The sequence below is a fragment of the Watersipora subatra genome, chromosome 3 (genome assembly GCF_963576615.1).
Source record: "Watersipora subatra chromosome 3, tzWatSuba1.1, whole genome shotgun sequence".
NCBI lineage: Eukaryota > Metazoa > Bryozoa > Gymnolaemata > Cheilostomatida > Watersiporidae > Watersipora > Watersipora subatra.
The window spans coordinates 47885375-47902828 of NC_088710.1; the positions used below are offsets into that span (position 1 = coordinate 47885375).

At 35.0% G+C, this 17454-nt stretch overlaps 2 protein-coding genes across 3 annotated transcripts in view; one reads left to right on the forward strand and one right to left on the reverse strand.

Annotated features, from left to right (window-relative positions):
- The window catches only part of LOC137391990 (uncharacterized), a 36982-nt gene that overhangs the window by 11858 nt on the left and 7670 nt on the right, over positions 1–17454 (reverse strand). For both annotated transcript variants that reach the window (XM_068078569.1, XM_068078568.1), the window contains exon 4: positions 17144–17327. In XM_068078569.1, the coding sequence (XP_067934670.1) occupies positions 17144–17327 (184 nt within the window). The remainder of the gene's footprint in view (positions 1–17143; positions 17328–17454) is intronic.
- LOC137392181 (serine/threonine-protein phosphatase with EF-hands pef-1-like) lies at positions 898–16944 on the forward strand. The gene is made up of 13 exons (XM_068078822.1): positions 898–1200; positions 3760–3828; positions 4332–4481; positions 4620–4703; positions 5771–5923; positions 7022–7116; positions 7753–8044; positions 11024–11159; positions 12670–12818; positions 14012–14188; positions 16286–16459; positions 16560–16610; positions 16801–16944. The coding sequence occupies exons 1-13, from the start codon at positions 898–900 to the stop codon at positions 16942–16944; spliced, it is 1977 nt and encodes a 658-aa protein (XP_067934923.1).

Here is a 17454-nt window from a genome sequence, read left to right on the forward strand (position 1 = left end):
ACTTCCACAAATACTTGAGCAATAGCATAGATCTAGCTTCATTCAATAAGGAGGCAAGAAAAGCTATAACTACCCAATAATATCAATAGTCTTCCACTACCGATTTGAGGAGACAACACATTGAACACTACGAAACAGCAAATGCATTATTCAGTTAATTATTCAAGTTGAAAAATTTTATTTTCGTACTTTACATATCAAGGCATTACTCATCACTACTTATATATATATATATATATATACGGTATATAATGATGAGCTCACCACTACATACATTGTATATAAAGTTAATATCAAATCCAATACTTTCAAGATGTGTTTACAGACAAGTGTGAAACATTCCGCAGACAATTATTTCCAACTAATCAGTTAGTATAAAATAATTTTGTTTAAACAAACCCAAGTCAACTTGTGTGTAAATTTTCTCATCTCTACTGTGTACCTATTATAGATAGGCATGGTAAGGATTTACCATCCATCTCTACTGTGTACCTACTATATGTAGATAGGCATGGTAAGGATTTACTATCCATCGGGCATTATAAAGAAACAAATAGCACTGAAGAGTTGTCAAACAGCCGTTCTAGAGAAATTTCCAACATTTTGTCGTCAAATGTCCATCTACTAATGACCATCATACGCACTGTCTACTGCAGCAGTCAGCAATGTATAAACTATATTTACAACTATCATGACTCTTGTATTTCTGCATGATACGCTAGAAACCAACAATTCCATCTTACAATGTCAATTTATATAATAGAATGCATAAACAATCCATACTTAGCATGCAGAGAATATCTCAATAAAAACAATAGAGCCACGAAGGTCAGGTATAGCAACAGAAAGACAGAGTTGGCAGTAGCGAGTAAACTACCCAGCATGAGAGGGTAAGATATGGGATGCTTATGCAGCAAGGGAGGACAGCACAGAGTTTCAAAAACTGACAAGCGAAAGAAAAACGATCCACTACTAGAAAAGGATGCACAAATCCGCGCAGCCGTATTTATACAGAAGTGGTTCAGGAAGTACCAAGCGAGACTAGAAGCGAGACGAAGGGCAACCTGGCAAGTCTTCCAGTCGCTCGAATACAAAAACGAAAAAGACCAAATGAGTCTCTACAATTTCTTCAATGACCTCTTGCTGCACGGACAAGGAGAGGGCAATGTGCTTATTGAGTCCATACGTAGTGAGGATCACGTAAGTTGAGACCTTGCAAAATTACTCCTGCGCAAACTTATTTTGTTGATTTTAATGCAATTTTTTTACCGAGCGCCTTGTGTTCAGCTATTAATTTCCAACCAAATGCATAGAAACAGAGAAATTCAAAAGACTTGTTACAATCTGCTGACAAAAACGGACTTGAGCTTTTTGTCGTTTACCATCGAGAAATAAATAAAACTTTGTTTCATATAAACAACTGTGGAAAGCGCTCTACAGTTGTAAGTAATTCATGGCCTGTGTAGTCGGACCACGACTTACGATCACTTCTACACACCAACTTACTGATGCGAGACATAGGACATACACTAACGTACACAATAATTTTCAACATACCCCTTTGAAAGTTTTTATAAAAAATGATGAATTTTCCGATGGTTTTATAAATCAGTACATACGTATGCAGCTCTCCTTCACAAGATTTGGTTTAACAGCACTTGGATAAAACGAAACAGCGCTTTATACCCTCCTTTAAATTATGGATGCCATTAAGACTAATACGGGTGGTAGTAGTAGCGATCAAAAAGAAAATACTTTTTATTATTAAAACATGAGCAAACATCTTTGGGTCAATTCCTTAAAAAAATCTCTGCAACTGTCTAGTGGTTATCCTGAGGAAGAAAGTGGATGTGATATGAAGATCAAGACTGTAACTCGCTAACGTAGAAAGGCTACCTATAATTGAAAATAAATGTACAAATTACCTTATGAATATACTTTGTAGTTATATAAATTAGGCCTATGTTATTATAATGTTCATTGGTGTAAATTGGTGCAAGTTAGACTAGCTCAGTGTCTCTATTGGCACTTTTACCCAAACATCGTCCGTCTTTTGAACCGCCAAACATCCATCTCCATTCGCTCAATTTTAACTTGAAGGTGCTGTGGCGGTAAAAATATTTTAATGATTTATTTAGTTTTTCACATACCGGTAATTTAGTTTTCATTTACCGTTTCATATAATAAATTGGTTTGAAATTTTGAATACTATATGCAGTTGTTTGAAGTGCTTAATGTTAAGTTTTCCACTTATGAATGAGTAAAACGAAATATCGCATACAGACAAACCTGTCCAGTTATTATAGTTAACCTGTCCTGATATTTGCTTCATATGTTGAAACTATAGCGTGTTAGCAAATATTCAGATAAGAAAACATTTTATTTAGTGCATTTTTTTCCAGAACACAAAAAAAAACAACAGCAAACACCCGGAATAATTACATTGAACAGTAAAAAATGCATAAAAAAAAGATGAATAAAAACTAAATTTAAAAACCTAAAATACGCAAAAGCTGAATTAATGATGCAGGTAAAAATGCCAAGTAGAAAAATATTTTGACCATCGCGTCACCCTAGACAAACTAGAGTGAAAGTGCGAGTTCGACAATGCGTAGGTTTACCTTTTTGTATGCTAACTCACACTAGGTATAGTTAACAACGTTAAAAAAACATGTACGTAAAGATCGCAAATTGACCTATGGGAACCGCGACAGAACGACAACTATAGCGATTTTTGATAGGCAATTTTTATGTAGAACGATCTAAAAATATTTGGGCATTTGAAAAAGTTAAAAATTATTTTCAGCCTATATTGTGTTATGATGCTTATTTTATTGATATTTTATTCTAGTGCTACATATACCTAAATCCATGCATATTTATGTAAACAACTAACTGTGTCTACTTCTTTAAGTTTAATAAAGTTATTTAACCTCCTCAATAAGGTTGTTCTTCTTATTGCAACCTATTGATAAAGTATTCTAATATTTGAAATTTAATTATTGAACTTTGGTTACAAGTTTGGTGAAGAGGCAGTTCTTTTATTATTCCTCTGCATTCAAATCTTAATCAAATCTATCCTACAGGATGAAATTATTCGATAGATTTAATAATTTGTGAATTCGCGTAGTCAATTCCGCGAATTATTAAAATCCGTGAATAATTACCGAGTAGGTAGCTTTATCATAAACACAAGGAAGAATAACTACTGCCTTAAATTAAAAACTAGCCGCTAGGCAGAGTTCATAACGACATTATTCAAGATTGTCACAAGTTATTCGGAATTCGGCACGGCATCATCGCAAAAATCTCTCCTGCAGTTCTTCACGTTGAAAAAAACTTTTAACTTACCACAAGTTGTTGGTTCACCAAAGGCCTCCAAATCGATGAATATTTATGAAGACCTCTAGTTGCAGCCAAAAATTTATAGCTGAGCATGATCGACATAAATCTCCTACCTAAATAGAAACCTAAACACGTGGTATACGCATGTGAAGGTTTTACTCTATTGCTAGCTGCTTTCACGGATTAATTTATTCACGACTGCGTTCATCCGTGAATAATTTGTCCCCGAATATGCATGAAAAAACAATTTTCGCAAAATTTAACTTCCCGAATCATTTCATCCTGTAGGATAATTGTCCTGTTACATAACTACCTACTGCTCCCAAAGATTGAAAGTGTACATTGCACTCGTATCACATACCAAGCTTTCAACAGTTATTACTTTAATGTTATAAAAACATTTACGCCTTTTAGCCCAAACAAGAAGATGATTTGTGTACCGCCACTGACCCTGAAGATATAACCGTTGAACCAAGCTATGATGTAAGTCCGCTATATGTAACGAAACTGTTCTCCAGTGTACAAAGGAGAACTGTCCTTCACTATAATATCCTAGCTAGTCGTACAAATGTGTTGCTAACAGCATGCATATATGCATGTCTTGTTAAATACTCACACCAAGGACTACATAACCAAATTGAGAATGCTACTTGTAACTCTGTGTAGGTGAATAAACCTCAAGGAAGATCATTCTGTTTGTTACTTAATAGTATGCTAAAATGTGACTGACAGGACATTGTCTCTGTCCCTTTGCTTTCAAAATAGATTAAATATGCCAACACAGAAAAAAGAGTTTTCGTATTTATATATTTTCAAGCCAATTTTCTAATCGAATTAGCAAAAGCTTGCTTTTTGAAGGCATCAGAGTCTAAAATGCGAAAAAGATTTCTCAAGAAAAAATTAAACCAACGAAATTACAATTTTATTAATTAAATTCCAACAGGCGCACCAACACAAGTTCATTTTGCAACAATAATGTATTTTAGGGAATAACGTTAGTCTTTCCTCTTGATGCTGGACAACTACCACCTTTGGTAGAAACTTTTCGAAAGAAACAAGTCCTTCATGCCAAATATGCCTTGCAAATACTGCATGAAGCTAGAAAACTCTTCAAAGGAATGGCCAGCTGGCACCAGGTAGGTGTGAATCTCTAAAACTTGTGTTGACTTAGTCAACACATGGTTATGACAAGGAACAAATATATCACTTTTGAAAAAAACAAATTATGTGTATTAGGACCAACTAAAAATAATGGCATATAATATTCTTTTCAGGTGCCACTAGGAAATCTCCCATTTGTAACAGTATGCGGGGATATTCATGGCCAAATGGATGATCTTCTTTTAATATTTTACAAGGTAGGTAAGTGTGTAAGTTGAAGTCTGCCTCACAGAGAGTTGTATGCTCTTGTCTAGTTATTTCGGCAATGCAGCTGCGCAGTGCTGTATGAACTCAATCAAAAAGGCTGATTAATAAACGGAAAAACAAACAACCAGTAAACTGCAGAAGATGAAAAACAACACTAAATATAGTAGCAAAGTTGACATTATCATGTCGCAACAATGATGAACTTTTCTATGAGAAATTTCAATATCTCGGACCCCTTAATTCTCATCTTCTATTTTCTGTATCTATAAATCTGTGCTGGTCTTTGTATTTTTATTAAACCCTGTGTCAAGCTACAGCAATTAAAATTTAGCAATAAAAAACCAGCACGACACTGGATTTGATCTCAAGATCTCCGTATCCAGAGGCGGTCAACTTAACTATTAAGCTACATGGATTATAATAGATTCATTGGGCAAAGTCATTACATTGCTTGTTAGGATACTCCGCTTAAAACGCTTGTGGTTAATAACTAGCACTGTTGACAGTTACAAGTAGCCTAACCATTGTTAAACTGGCCCAAACATGGGTATTGTTTTAGTAAATTTAACTAAAGATCTAGCTTTCCAGGTAAGTTATTCAAATTCATTTGGTAATTATTTTGTTGCTGTGCAACGCCAGATATTTGGCTAGTATAAATACCGGTATATGAACAAGGAGTTAATCTAGTCTTTGGGCTCTAAAATGTCAAATGTTTACGTTGCAAAACTCACAAAATTGAACGAGCCTTTCTCAGATGTATATATGTTTTCTAAATACTTCCCAATGATATTTTTAGAATGCAACTCACGCAAAAAAATAACTAGGCATGTTCTCTGAAGCAAGATAGTTATGTTCTCAATGAGAACATAACTTACCAATGAGGGCTTCTCGTGGTCGCTCTAAATTGGCTTCATGCATCACAACTATGGAATGTGCTGTCCTTTGGCTGCCTCCTATGCCTTCTCTAGTCAGCAATAAAGCTGGCTCAGTAGCAATTGATCGACAATGATTGGTTAGCATGATCAAAGATAAAATACTCTGGTTAATGTAATTGCAGAATGGATTCCCGGACAGACAAAATCCATACATCTTTAATGGAGATTTGGTAGACAGGGGAGAACAATCCATAGAAGTAGCCTTGCTGCTTTTCGCTTACTTTCTGGTCTACCCAAAGTCTGTGATTATCAACAGAGGAAATCATGAAGACCAAGTAAGTAGTATAGCAACAGTTGAAAAAGGCCCTTACACTAGACACTTACACTAGGCACTTACACTAGACAATTTAGTGAGGTCATGTGTAAACCAGTTACACTAACTGTTCTTCTGATAAACACCAATGCCGAATAGGTTGAATGAAACTGACTTGTAGCAGTCAGTTGTCCAATAACGCATGGCGACATCTTCAATAGCACATCTATCAAATGAGAGTTCTCGGAGGAGGATTTTAAATTGTCTATAATTTAAGCTCAAGCAGATATTATTCATTTAGTTTGGTTGAACTCTATCAGTGGATATCAAAAATAATAAAATCAAACGATTAAAATTATTTAGCAATGTAAATCTGTGAATGTGAAATATTTTATAGCAAGTATGTTAAGGTCTGACTAGTCAAACATCTACTTATGAAATTAATTCAATCAGAAATCATCTTCAAATGTTGAAACCCTTGTCTGTTGAAACAAATGTTTCAATAAAAATACATTATAACTCGTTAAATTCGTTCCACAAACCTAAAACCTTCAATAAATTCTTAGTAAGTACTGCAGGTACTTACTATGAATTTATTGTAAGTACTGCAGTAAGTACACAGCAATAAAACAAGTGTATTGCATACAACTGAGACAAACTAAATTGCTAAAGTAACAAAATATGAAGACATTTTTATCATTACTTTACCTGAGATACACATAATCTTATTCAATCTAAACAAAATTTAAACTAGTTAAGTTTATTATTGATCGTAAGTCGAGGTTTGACTGCAGTGAAAACCACCCGAGTGAAATCAACTGAGCCCTAATTGTGCTGCAGCATACTAGGCTTATAGTTTACCTGCAATTACCTGCTGCATACAAAATAGTAGCACAATGAAAGCTTTTCTAACTAGCAACATCAAGTATGCAACTGCAGACCATTATTTTTGGATGAAATCTACTTTTTCCTAGCTACCAACCAACCGATAAGCATTGGCACAATGAGTTCTGGCACAAAAACCCCCTATGAACAGTAAACTTTTGTATTTAACAATTCTGAACCACTACACCAATCAGAAATCACATTCATAAGTTAATAAAATCTCATTGTTTTGCAGGTCATGAACATGAGGTACGGTTTCGTGAAGGAAGCCATGCTCAAATACCAGCAGCACTCAGCCAAGATGGTAAAACTTTTCTCTGATGTATTCAGGTTGGTGTTAATATGGATACCTATCTTCAAAATAGGAATACTAGGCAAATGTAAATTTTGGTGAATTTCTATAGAAGATTTGTACAGATCAGTCGAACAATGACAATGAACAACTGGTAGTCAAATGACTGAAATAAATTTCTAGTTAACCAAATATGAGAATTGAAGAAACTTGAGGACTGGTCAGTAGATACTCCACAAGATTTTTTCTCCAGCAAACATTGATTGCAGTTCAACAAAATGGTTGTAACAAGATTATGAACAACTAATCCAAATCAACTGAAAAAGTGAAAATTAAGAATCGTCTTTTCTTTCTAACCACAATAAAAAAAGAACAGACAACTCTTTATGACATATTTTCCCATAGTTCATTGAACTTGGGAAATCTCTAAAACCACTGTTTTAATAATAATCCAGTGTACAAATCATGAATTTCTTAATTATGACTCATAATAAGTAAATAAATAAATAATTTATTCTCATCTCTGAGTGCAAGATGAAACAGATATAACGCTCGGCATGATGTTATATCATAAAAATTAGTAAAAGATGTTATGTTAGTAAAGATCATAAAAGATGTTATGAGATACCCTCATATCTAAGTTTTCTTTGCTAACAAATCAGATTTTACTGCAGCTGGCTGCCTATATGCAGCGTGATAGACAAGAAAATCCTAGTATGTCATGGAGGAATTTCAAATAAAACCAATCTGGCAGAGATTGACAAACTAGATCGCCACCAGTACCTTTCCGTACTCAATCCTCCGCAAGATGAGACCCTTCCAGACGGACACCCAAAAAAAATCAATTTTGTCGAGTGGCGACAAATATTGGACATGTTGTGGAGTGATCCCAAGATGCACAATGGGTGTGAGCCAAACACATTTCGAGGGGGAGGTTGCTATTTCGGTCCAGATATATGCAACATGGTAAGCATCATATATCTGATTGTTAGTTTAGAAAGGTGTTAATACATACTAATGTACAGAAGGCCTCACCTTCGAATAGGCATACCTGCAAAGCCTGGACAATTCTCATACATTTTCCAAACCATAGCATACTACGTCACGGCAGAAACAGACGATTTATGGAAATGGGCACATACCAAAACACAGCACTTAGTGCAAAACCATGGACAAAGTTAAATTGAATCAACCATTTTTGCGTGACCATTGAAGTTTAATTTTAACCTTTATTGAAAAGGTTTGAGCAAAGTAACGCATTCAATTTGTGTGTTTTTGGCCGTGCATACAATTTGAATTTGTAATAATTTATGATAACACATGGAATAATTGACAAGCAGAAATTGTGGTGCAGTCAGTTTTTTTCTTCTTGAGAAGAATACCCTATTAATTGAATACGGACGCTTGGTTAACTATTGATGTTGCGTGATATTGTCTGGATGAACCTCCGAGAAGGTTGAACTTGAGAGATGTATGAGAGGCAGACTTAACAACAAAATTAGAAGCCTGTCCACACAGAATAGAAATTTAACGTAACTTCAAATTTTTATTTCTTTTTGTTATTAATCAAAAATCTTACAATTTACTCAAATGATTACCTATATTACTAAATACCATTTTGTCATTATGCATGCACATGAGTGTGCTAGTGCGTCTGCTAGTCTGAGTAAATGTGCTAGTGCGTCTGCTAGTCTGAGTAAATGCTACTAGTGCGTCTGCTAGTCTGAGTAAATGTGCTAGTGCGTCTGCTAGTCTGAGTAAATGCTTCCCTCCAAACTTCACATGCATATGCTCCATGCCTTTCGCCAGGTTGTCAAAAATCTTTGGCTTCAAAACTGCGTCTGGTTTGAGACCCAGCCTCCCAAACACCCACCTTGGGGCAATTTTATCTCAAATGAAAGCAATACCAACTATCCCCGGGCTTACCGCTAGTTCAGCTATGAAATAAACCTAAAAGTTTGTTCTATACAAGTTCTACACCTTGAGTGGCGTGGATAATGGAGAAGTATGTTCTCTTTGAGGTGAACCAGTACTAATAGAAGACCATGACACAGTGTGAAACAGTCGTACATGTATTACATTACTATACACTCAAGTTAGGTGAATGCTTTGTTGAAATCATAATTCTAAACATCATTTGGTGAGCAGGTCATGAATTTTCCTGATAACTATTTACTCAAAAGAGAAGTTTTTTTAGAGGCTAACATAGAACCAGACCACTACTAAAAACAGTTACTTGAAAAAAACAGTGACCACTTTTCATGTAATTGAAAGTAAACGCAAATCCGAAGAATAAAAAAGATTCTATTAAATATAATAATGGCATGCTTTTGTCATGTAGTGACAATGCTTGGTAGTGTTCTCTAGTAGAGAAACACACCACCAGGACTAGGTTTTTTTTATAAGCTACCTTGGGTGGTCCTAACACTTATCAAGGGCTTCTGGAACTGTCAGAATAACCTGAAGGGATACATTTTTGTAACACGTCCAGTCTGACAGAGCCAGGTAGCCATTTCACTTGTCCAATGTGCAGAGGACAGAGGTGGATCTTTAACGTGCCCACATTGTCAGTGTGGTACACGGGGCCTCCAAAGTTAAGGTCTAGATCTGAAAGACCCAGCAATTTAGAGTTGAAAGCTTGCTGAGAGCTTTTTGTCAAATTGGCATTAAGCAGGGCTCGAACCACCAACCCCATGGTTAACAATCACAGATGATACCACTAAGCCAGTCTGACACCCTATTATTACACTATTAAGTATAATATTTTGTCCAATTATTACACTATTAAATATAATAGTGTAATAATTGGAGAAGGTGAAACTTATGCAAGTCTCATTGTAAGCTCTGTGTACCAAATATTATGTCATAACCAGTAAATGTTCTGAGACACATAAATATGATGATTTTCTTAAATCCCATGCTAATATTTGCATAATATGTAAAGGTCCAAACACACTAGGCGATTTTATCGCGAGCGTCATGATGAGGGCGGAGATATGGCTGGCGTGCGCATAAACACACTTGAGCGATTCACTAGCAAACGATATAATGGGCACGCCCACAAACTGCCAATAAAATTCCGTATCCTTAGTTTCTTCGGAGTTGTTAATAAAGTTAGGTTAGTCAATATGGCGCCGTCTAGGCGACAACGCAAACAACTTACGCATTTGTTGTCATTAAAATTATCTCACTTTCATGGATTGTACAATGCCTACACTACAAGAAGACATAAGAAAAAACGATTATTGTATTTTTAACTGTAATATTTTTTACGATTTTTATAGATATTTTATAATGGTTTTTTATACTTAATATATCAAATATTTACCGCTCTCAAGATGGTCAACTTGCGCAATGATTCACTTCAAATGTTGGTTTTCAACTCGGATTTCTTGTAATTTTTGTTTGTTATGTTGCACAGGACTGGGAGTGCTATTATTAAATTTATGAACAATTCAGTGTTCGTTCTGAAGATGTTTCAATTGTAACAAAATAGCCAATTGCCGCTGCTGCACGTTGGTGAACATCGATAAGAAATAATTACCCGCCATAAAATTGCAACAATCTGGTAAAAACCAACCAATCGAAATGCATCTCACTAGCGATAAAGTTGTGTAGAGAAAGTCTACCGTTATCGCTCTGCGTGAGCACGCTGAGTGAATTCTAGCACAGATTAGCGCCGCGCAGCGCGATATCGCTCTAAATATCGCCTAGTGTGTTTTCACCTTTACAGATAGGATTTGAGTGAAGGTTTTAAGAACAGACAATTATTAAAAGCGAGGCAACGGCATGAATTTACGAGCCAGAGGTGTGTTGTGTTTGTTTGAGGGTGCTCTTTGATAGACGAGTAGGTCACAAATGTGACAAGCTGAAATATTGACCAAATGCAAAATGGAACATGTCATTAGCTAGTCTTCCTACACAGTTGCATCACATGACTGACAGGTACTAAAGAAACACAGGTTCAAGATGTTGATCAGGTCACACGAATGTAAACCAGAGGGCTATGAGTATTGCCATAACAACCAATGCCTGACAATCTTTTCTGCATCAAACTACTACGAGGAAGACAGCAATAAAGGTGGAATCTACTGAAATCTTTGGTGGTTACAGATGTTTGTGTCAACTATAGTATCAATAGCAACTATGGTATCACTACTAACTATGGTATCAATAGCAACTATGATATCACTACTATGGTATCACTACTAACTATGGTATAACTACTAACTATGGTATCATACTAACTATAGTATCACTACTAGCTATGGTATCAATAGCAACTGTGGTATTAGTACTAACTATGGTACCAATAGCAACTATGGAGTCACTACTAACTATGGTACCAATAGCAACTATAGTATCACTACTAACTATGGTATCACTACTAACTATGATATCACTACTAACTATGGTATCAATAGCAACTATGGTATCACTACTAACTATAGTATCAATAGCAACTATGGTATCACTACTAACTATGGTATCAATAGCAACTATGATATCACTACTATGGTATCAATAGCAACTATGATATCACTACTAACTATGGTATCACTACTAACTATGGTATCACTACTAACTATGGTATCACTACTAACTATGGTATCACTACTAACTATGGTATCACTACTAACTATGGTATCAATAGCAACTATAGTATCACTAGTAACTATGGTATCACTACTAACTATGGTATCACTACTAACTATAGTAACAGAACAAATCCAAGACATCCAATATTTCGATGAAGCTAAGTTTTAGGTTCATTTTCTATTTTTGAAACAGCCTCACACCGCTATTATGAAAATTCTCTAAAAATGGACAGTGATTGATGCATGTCACCGACTCACCGTAATACAATATTTTCATTTTTCCAATGCCGAACATAAACGAGACCTAACTTACCTATTTTACAATCTGATTCCTATTGCAGCACCTAGCATATTTCCTTATCCACTTTAACAACAAAACAAGTGTTGTTGCTACACACTGAACATCTGAGTGATAAAACATCTCTCTTTGTTAGTCATGTCCATTTTACACATTCAAAAATGTGTTGGTGTCAACAAGGGTGTAGAGTGAAGATAAGATGTACCTCATGTGCACTCAATAGATGAACATAAAGTATGTTTGCTGAACTGCGCAATATAATCATTAAACTAGTACATCACCCCTGAGCATACATCTATAGTTTGTTACAGCCCCTGACTATGTAAACAAGTACATCACACCTGAGCATACATCTATAGTTTGTTACAGCCCCTGACTATGTAGATTCCCTTGTTGTAATGCTTATATACAATGCCACTCTGTGTCTGATTCACATGTTTGTATCAATTTAAGCTAACATACTGCATCCATTTAAACTTTCTCTCGTATGTACCTAGACTGCTACATACCCCAATTACAATGCCCTTATATCAACCACTATACATTGTGTGTAGTCTCTATAAACCAGAAGTATTGAAATAGAAACTAAATAATTGTAATTTTTTATGATTTACTACAGAAAATAAGATTGCTAAGTAGATCTTTTCACTGTATGAAGTGTGATTTTGTTATACAACAAAAAATATTCTTGTAAGGGGCCTTCATCAAAATATCCAAAGATGTAACAAGGGGAAACAGTCTTCCAGAAGTTTTCCAATTTCAAGTTAAACTGGGGCAATCGACGACAATGAGCTCAAAAGTTAATAAAACGGAGCACGCGGCATTGGCGAGCCTAAGGGAAAAGGTGAGAACATCTAACAATTAGTATTAAAATGATATATAAACAAGTGTCCTGCGCCAATATATCCATAAAGCACCTCAGACAGTATTCAAATAAAAACTAATTTGCTGATTTATGCTAACAATTTATAAAATCTGCATCATTTGTTAGATTTGTGCCTGATTACTGATTACATATTTAAACTTTTACAAATTATTGATAACTAGTAGCCTAACGTCCAGTGTGCCGCGAAAGATCGTCAGGTGCAATAAATATCTACACAATAATTATCAAGTGTAGCAAGGAAGTCGATTGAAGCAGATGTTAGAGTGCTGGTCTACCGCGATAAATGTTGCAAGTTCGAAACCTATATGATTCAATCTTTTTTCTAATATCAAACCATAGCTTCGCACAGCCGGACACGGCTCTTATTATAGTAAATACTTTATATCACCTCAGATGTATTAGATGTATTAATAGGTGATCATTTGAGTTGAGCTGGTTTACAGCTACTGCTATCCATGCTTGCGAAGCAAGACTGGCAGCAATCTTCAGTTACAAAAAATGAGCAAAACTGATGTCTTCAAAAGGAACTTATTCAACAATGTTTATTCTTTTAAGAAGAGGCCCTGGGAATGGTAACTCAATAAATGGAATTAGTCATGTCCAAATACATGTATATTAATTATTAAACCATTTCACAAACCGTCTTCAACCAACCCGCCATTGAAATAATTTTTATGCCCAATGAGGTCGAAATACAAGCATGCGACTCATCACCAACAAAATAGCAAATGTCGATTACTGCAAACATAACCGCTGTCACAGCACTCAATCGCAAATTTCGATCAACATCAATCAATTTCAAAACTAATACCGGTAATAATAATTATACTTTGCTAATAAATAATTGGTAACATCGGAGATCTAACATGCCCTTTCCCTATCCAAATGGCGAACGAGAAAATCGGACCTATTCTCATTTGCTATTACTTTAGTCGACTCGAGCATCATCAAATTCCGCCATCACAGCTGCGTTGTCGAGGTAACCACAGCAATTGTCTAACGTTAGCGTTTTATGATTGTTTTTATCAACAGCTTACAGTACATATTGACAATTACAGACTTCAAAGTTGTTCGTAGTCTTCAAAGACAACGTAAATTTTGTTGTTTCATACGCACGTGTTAACATTAAATCATTGCAACCCTTTTTTAAGCTTTACTCGCTCAAAGGAGAGCTGACAAGTGAATTCAGAAAGCATGACCCTGCTTCATCAGGAAACATCACAGCTAGCGCATGGTGTGATTCGGTGAAGAGTGTGACAGGACTGGATTTACCATGGAGGACTATGAGAGACAAGTTAGTTAAGAGTGTACCAGGTGACACTAACAAGGTATAACCACACAGTTATGTTATCAGTATAGAAACAAAGTTAGCATGGACATACATGTAGCAGCTGTTTGACAGATATATTTCTTTGCTAAGGAAACAAGATACTTTTTTATTTATAGTAAGACTTTTACATACAAGTTTAATTTACCCCACGACCGGCTTCATATGTTTAAATCATTGTATGTTTAAATCGTTGTCTGTTAAATCATATATTGCTACTAGCTGTACTACCTGGCGTTGCCCCAATAATAAAAAAGTCTTTGGACAGAAAGTTGATTTGTATTTAACATATAACAACATTTGCCATTCTAACTTTCAAACTACATACTATGAAAAAAGTATTTTGTGTACTGTAGTTGAAATAAAAGAAGAAAATAAAAACAACTGTAAAGTTTTTTAAACTTTGTCAAACAACTGTAACTTTCAAACCTCATAACTTGAAAGAAGTGTTTTGTTGAAATAAATTAGGATGAAAAATACAAATTTAAATGTGTTTAAATGTAAATGTAAAATCATTAGCAAGTCTAAATGGCAAGCAATATAGTCTGTTTTGCTACGATTACAAACAAACATTATTTGGTATACAATTATATGATTTCAGTTCATTTCAGTGTTGATGTGCGAAAATATATAGAGTGGTATTATAGAAACCCATAGTAATTAGCTAATGTAATCACCTCCTGATAAAAATCATCATCATTAAAAATAGTAACAAAACAATATGTTAACCTTAGTAACCATAGGTACCTACAATGACTTTAGTGCATTTTGTGGTTATGATCTGCAAGATAATATAAAGTTACAATGTACTACTGGCGAGATTTTACCTTCGAGACAGACGTGTAACATAAACACTGAATCTAATTTGAATGAATTTAGCTTACTAAATACATACTTTCAGAAAGTTTCAGTATGTATTTTAATAAACTTCAAACTTTAAACTAAAATATTATCATTTATCTGTGTTATTGGTTTTTACCATAACGGATAACGCTGAACTCACCATGGGGAGCAACGTATATCTCTTAATAACCCATATATATAAAAAGTACACAAACCGCCAAATTTTAAGTTCGAGATCAATTATTGTTGATATCGTGGTGCGGAACAAATTAGCCCTAACGAAAACAAGACGAAGAAGCATTGTGTTGTATATACTTAGGTCCCAAAATATTTCTCAACAGGGGCATCATAACGCGTGGGCGCAATGCTAAAATAATAGCTATAGCTGGACAATCACAACGACGAATACACAAATACACCTACAAACTTTGAGAAATATATATATAGATAAGAATATACTATAACGCCTTTAATTCATTCTACAGCCATAAAGTTTACTGATAATTAGAGATAGTAATAAATCATAGAGAGATGTAAAGCTAAAGATCTATAGAATTAAATCGATAGAGACGTAATAAATAAAAAGGTTTTTATCGTTACATTACATTTAGATACCCATGAATGGGGTGAGTGGGTGAGTGGGAAAGTGGAGTTGTTGATAGATATACTCAGTGCAGATAAACTCACTCTCTTTCACTCAAATTAGGTACAGGTTAAACTAACTTAGCTCATACATTGTCTTGACCTTTCATATGTTGCATTTGATAGGTTTTTTAAAAGTTAATCCTCAACTTCATCCCCTTTGTTTAATAACTGTCATTTCTCAACTGCAAATATCGTGTAGGGCAATAATTGTATTTTGACAAATTTAGATGCTAGAAGAATCATAAGCAGATGCCTGACTATAATGTGTTTGAAATGGCTGTTTGCATTGAAAAACTATTTTATAGAATAAACTAGTAGCAAAAGCATATTATAGTAATATACTATAGTATGACTTGTAGTAATATGTATGTATAGTAATATACTATAGTATGACTTGTAGTAATATGTATGTATAGTAATATACTATAGTATGACTTGTAGTAATATGTATGTATAGTAATATACTATAGTATGACTTGTAGTAATATGTATGTATAGTAATATACTATAGTATGACTTGTAGTAATATGTATGTATAGTAATATACTATAGTATGACTTGTAATGCAGTAAAATGTTAATGAAATGATCATCTAGATACCACTTGTTAGGTAAACTACAATTCAACATTTGCTTCCCTCACACTGGAGTCAAAGGGAGGAACTGCTTCGAGTGAGTTGGAAGCTCTATATAAACACAGAACCACCTTGACACAAATCTTCAACACTATAGATAAAGATCGCTCAGGATTCATCTCAAGAGAGGAATTTATCGAAGCCTGCAAGGTGAGGGGGCATGTCTGGTCTTGATTACAAATAACTGTAGAGATGCTGAGTGTTTTACAGAGATGTTGAATGTATTACAGAGATGCTGGCTGTATTACAGAAATGTGGAATGTATGACAGAGATGTGGAATGTATGACAGAGATGTGGAATGTATGACAGAGATGTGGAATGTATGACAGAGATGTGGAATGTATGACAGAGATGTGGAATGTATTACAGAGATGTTGAATGTATTACAGAGATGCTGGCTGTATTACAGAGATGCTGAATGTGCTACAGAGATGCTGGCTGTATTACAGAGATGCTGACCATGCTAACAATATATGCCAAATCTTTGCAGGTATTGCGGAAGGCTACTCGCAGTGACATGTCAGATAAACAGATTAAAATTATGGCAAAGCATATAGACATAAACGGAGATGGACAGATAGACATCAATGAGTTTCTAGAGGCGTATTCACTCGTGGCGAGGAAAGATAGCTAACAGAAGTGAATGTTCATCAGCAAGTGTTGTTTAATACAATCCACGTTTTTACTGTATATCATTCATTATATATATAGTGTGCAAATATAATAATTAAAACCAAGATTCTAAACTTTCTTCATTACCGTAACAAAACAGATTCATTTCTCTTTAACCTAATTTGCTCCAAAAATTAGCGTTAAGCTAAAATTGAACGTACCTGAAGATTATGGTTATCACCAGATAGATAAGTAATCATATAGGGAGCCGTAGCCCTGGCAACCTTGAGAGTGACGTCGTGCTCTCCTGCTGTTATATTAGCAACACACCACACCGATTCAATCTGAAGCTCCGCATCAGTCTCACTCAAAAGTCCAACTAGCTTATCCAAAGCCCCTTCATGTCTGCAAACAGTCCAAACTATACAATTACATGTATATGAAATCTTGTAACCAGTCAAATTCATAAAATCATCATAAACTTCAGTAGCCTTTTATGTAACTTGTGTTGGGGCAAGCGAATATTGATCTA

What these genes read in the sequence shown, in the direction of transcription:
- LOC137392181 (XM_068078822.1), top strand. Translation starts at nt 898, where the DNA reads ATGGGATGCTTATGCAGCAAGGGAGGACAGCACAGAGTTTCAAAAACT. An exon ending in CCGTTGAACCAAGCTATGAT is followed by an intron (nt 3,829 to 4,331) that starts GTAAGTCCGCTA and finishes AATGTATTTTAG; the next exon opens with GGAATAACGTTAGTCTTTCC. An exon ending in TGGCGAGCCTAAGGGAAAAG is followed by an intron (nt 12,819 to 14,011) that starts GTGAGAACATCT and finishes CCCTTTTTTAAG; the next exon opens with CTTTACTCGCTCAAAGGAGA.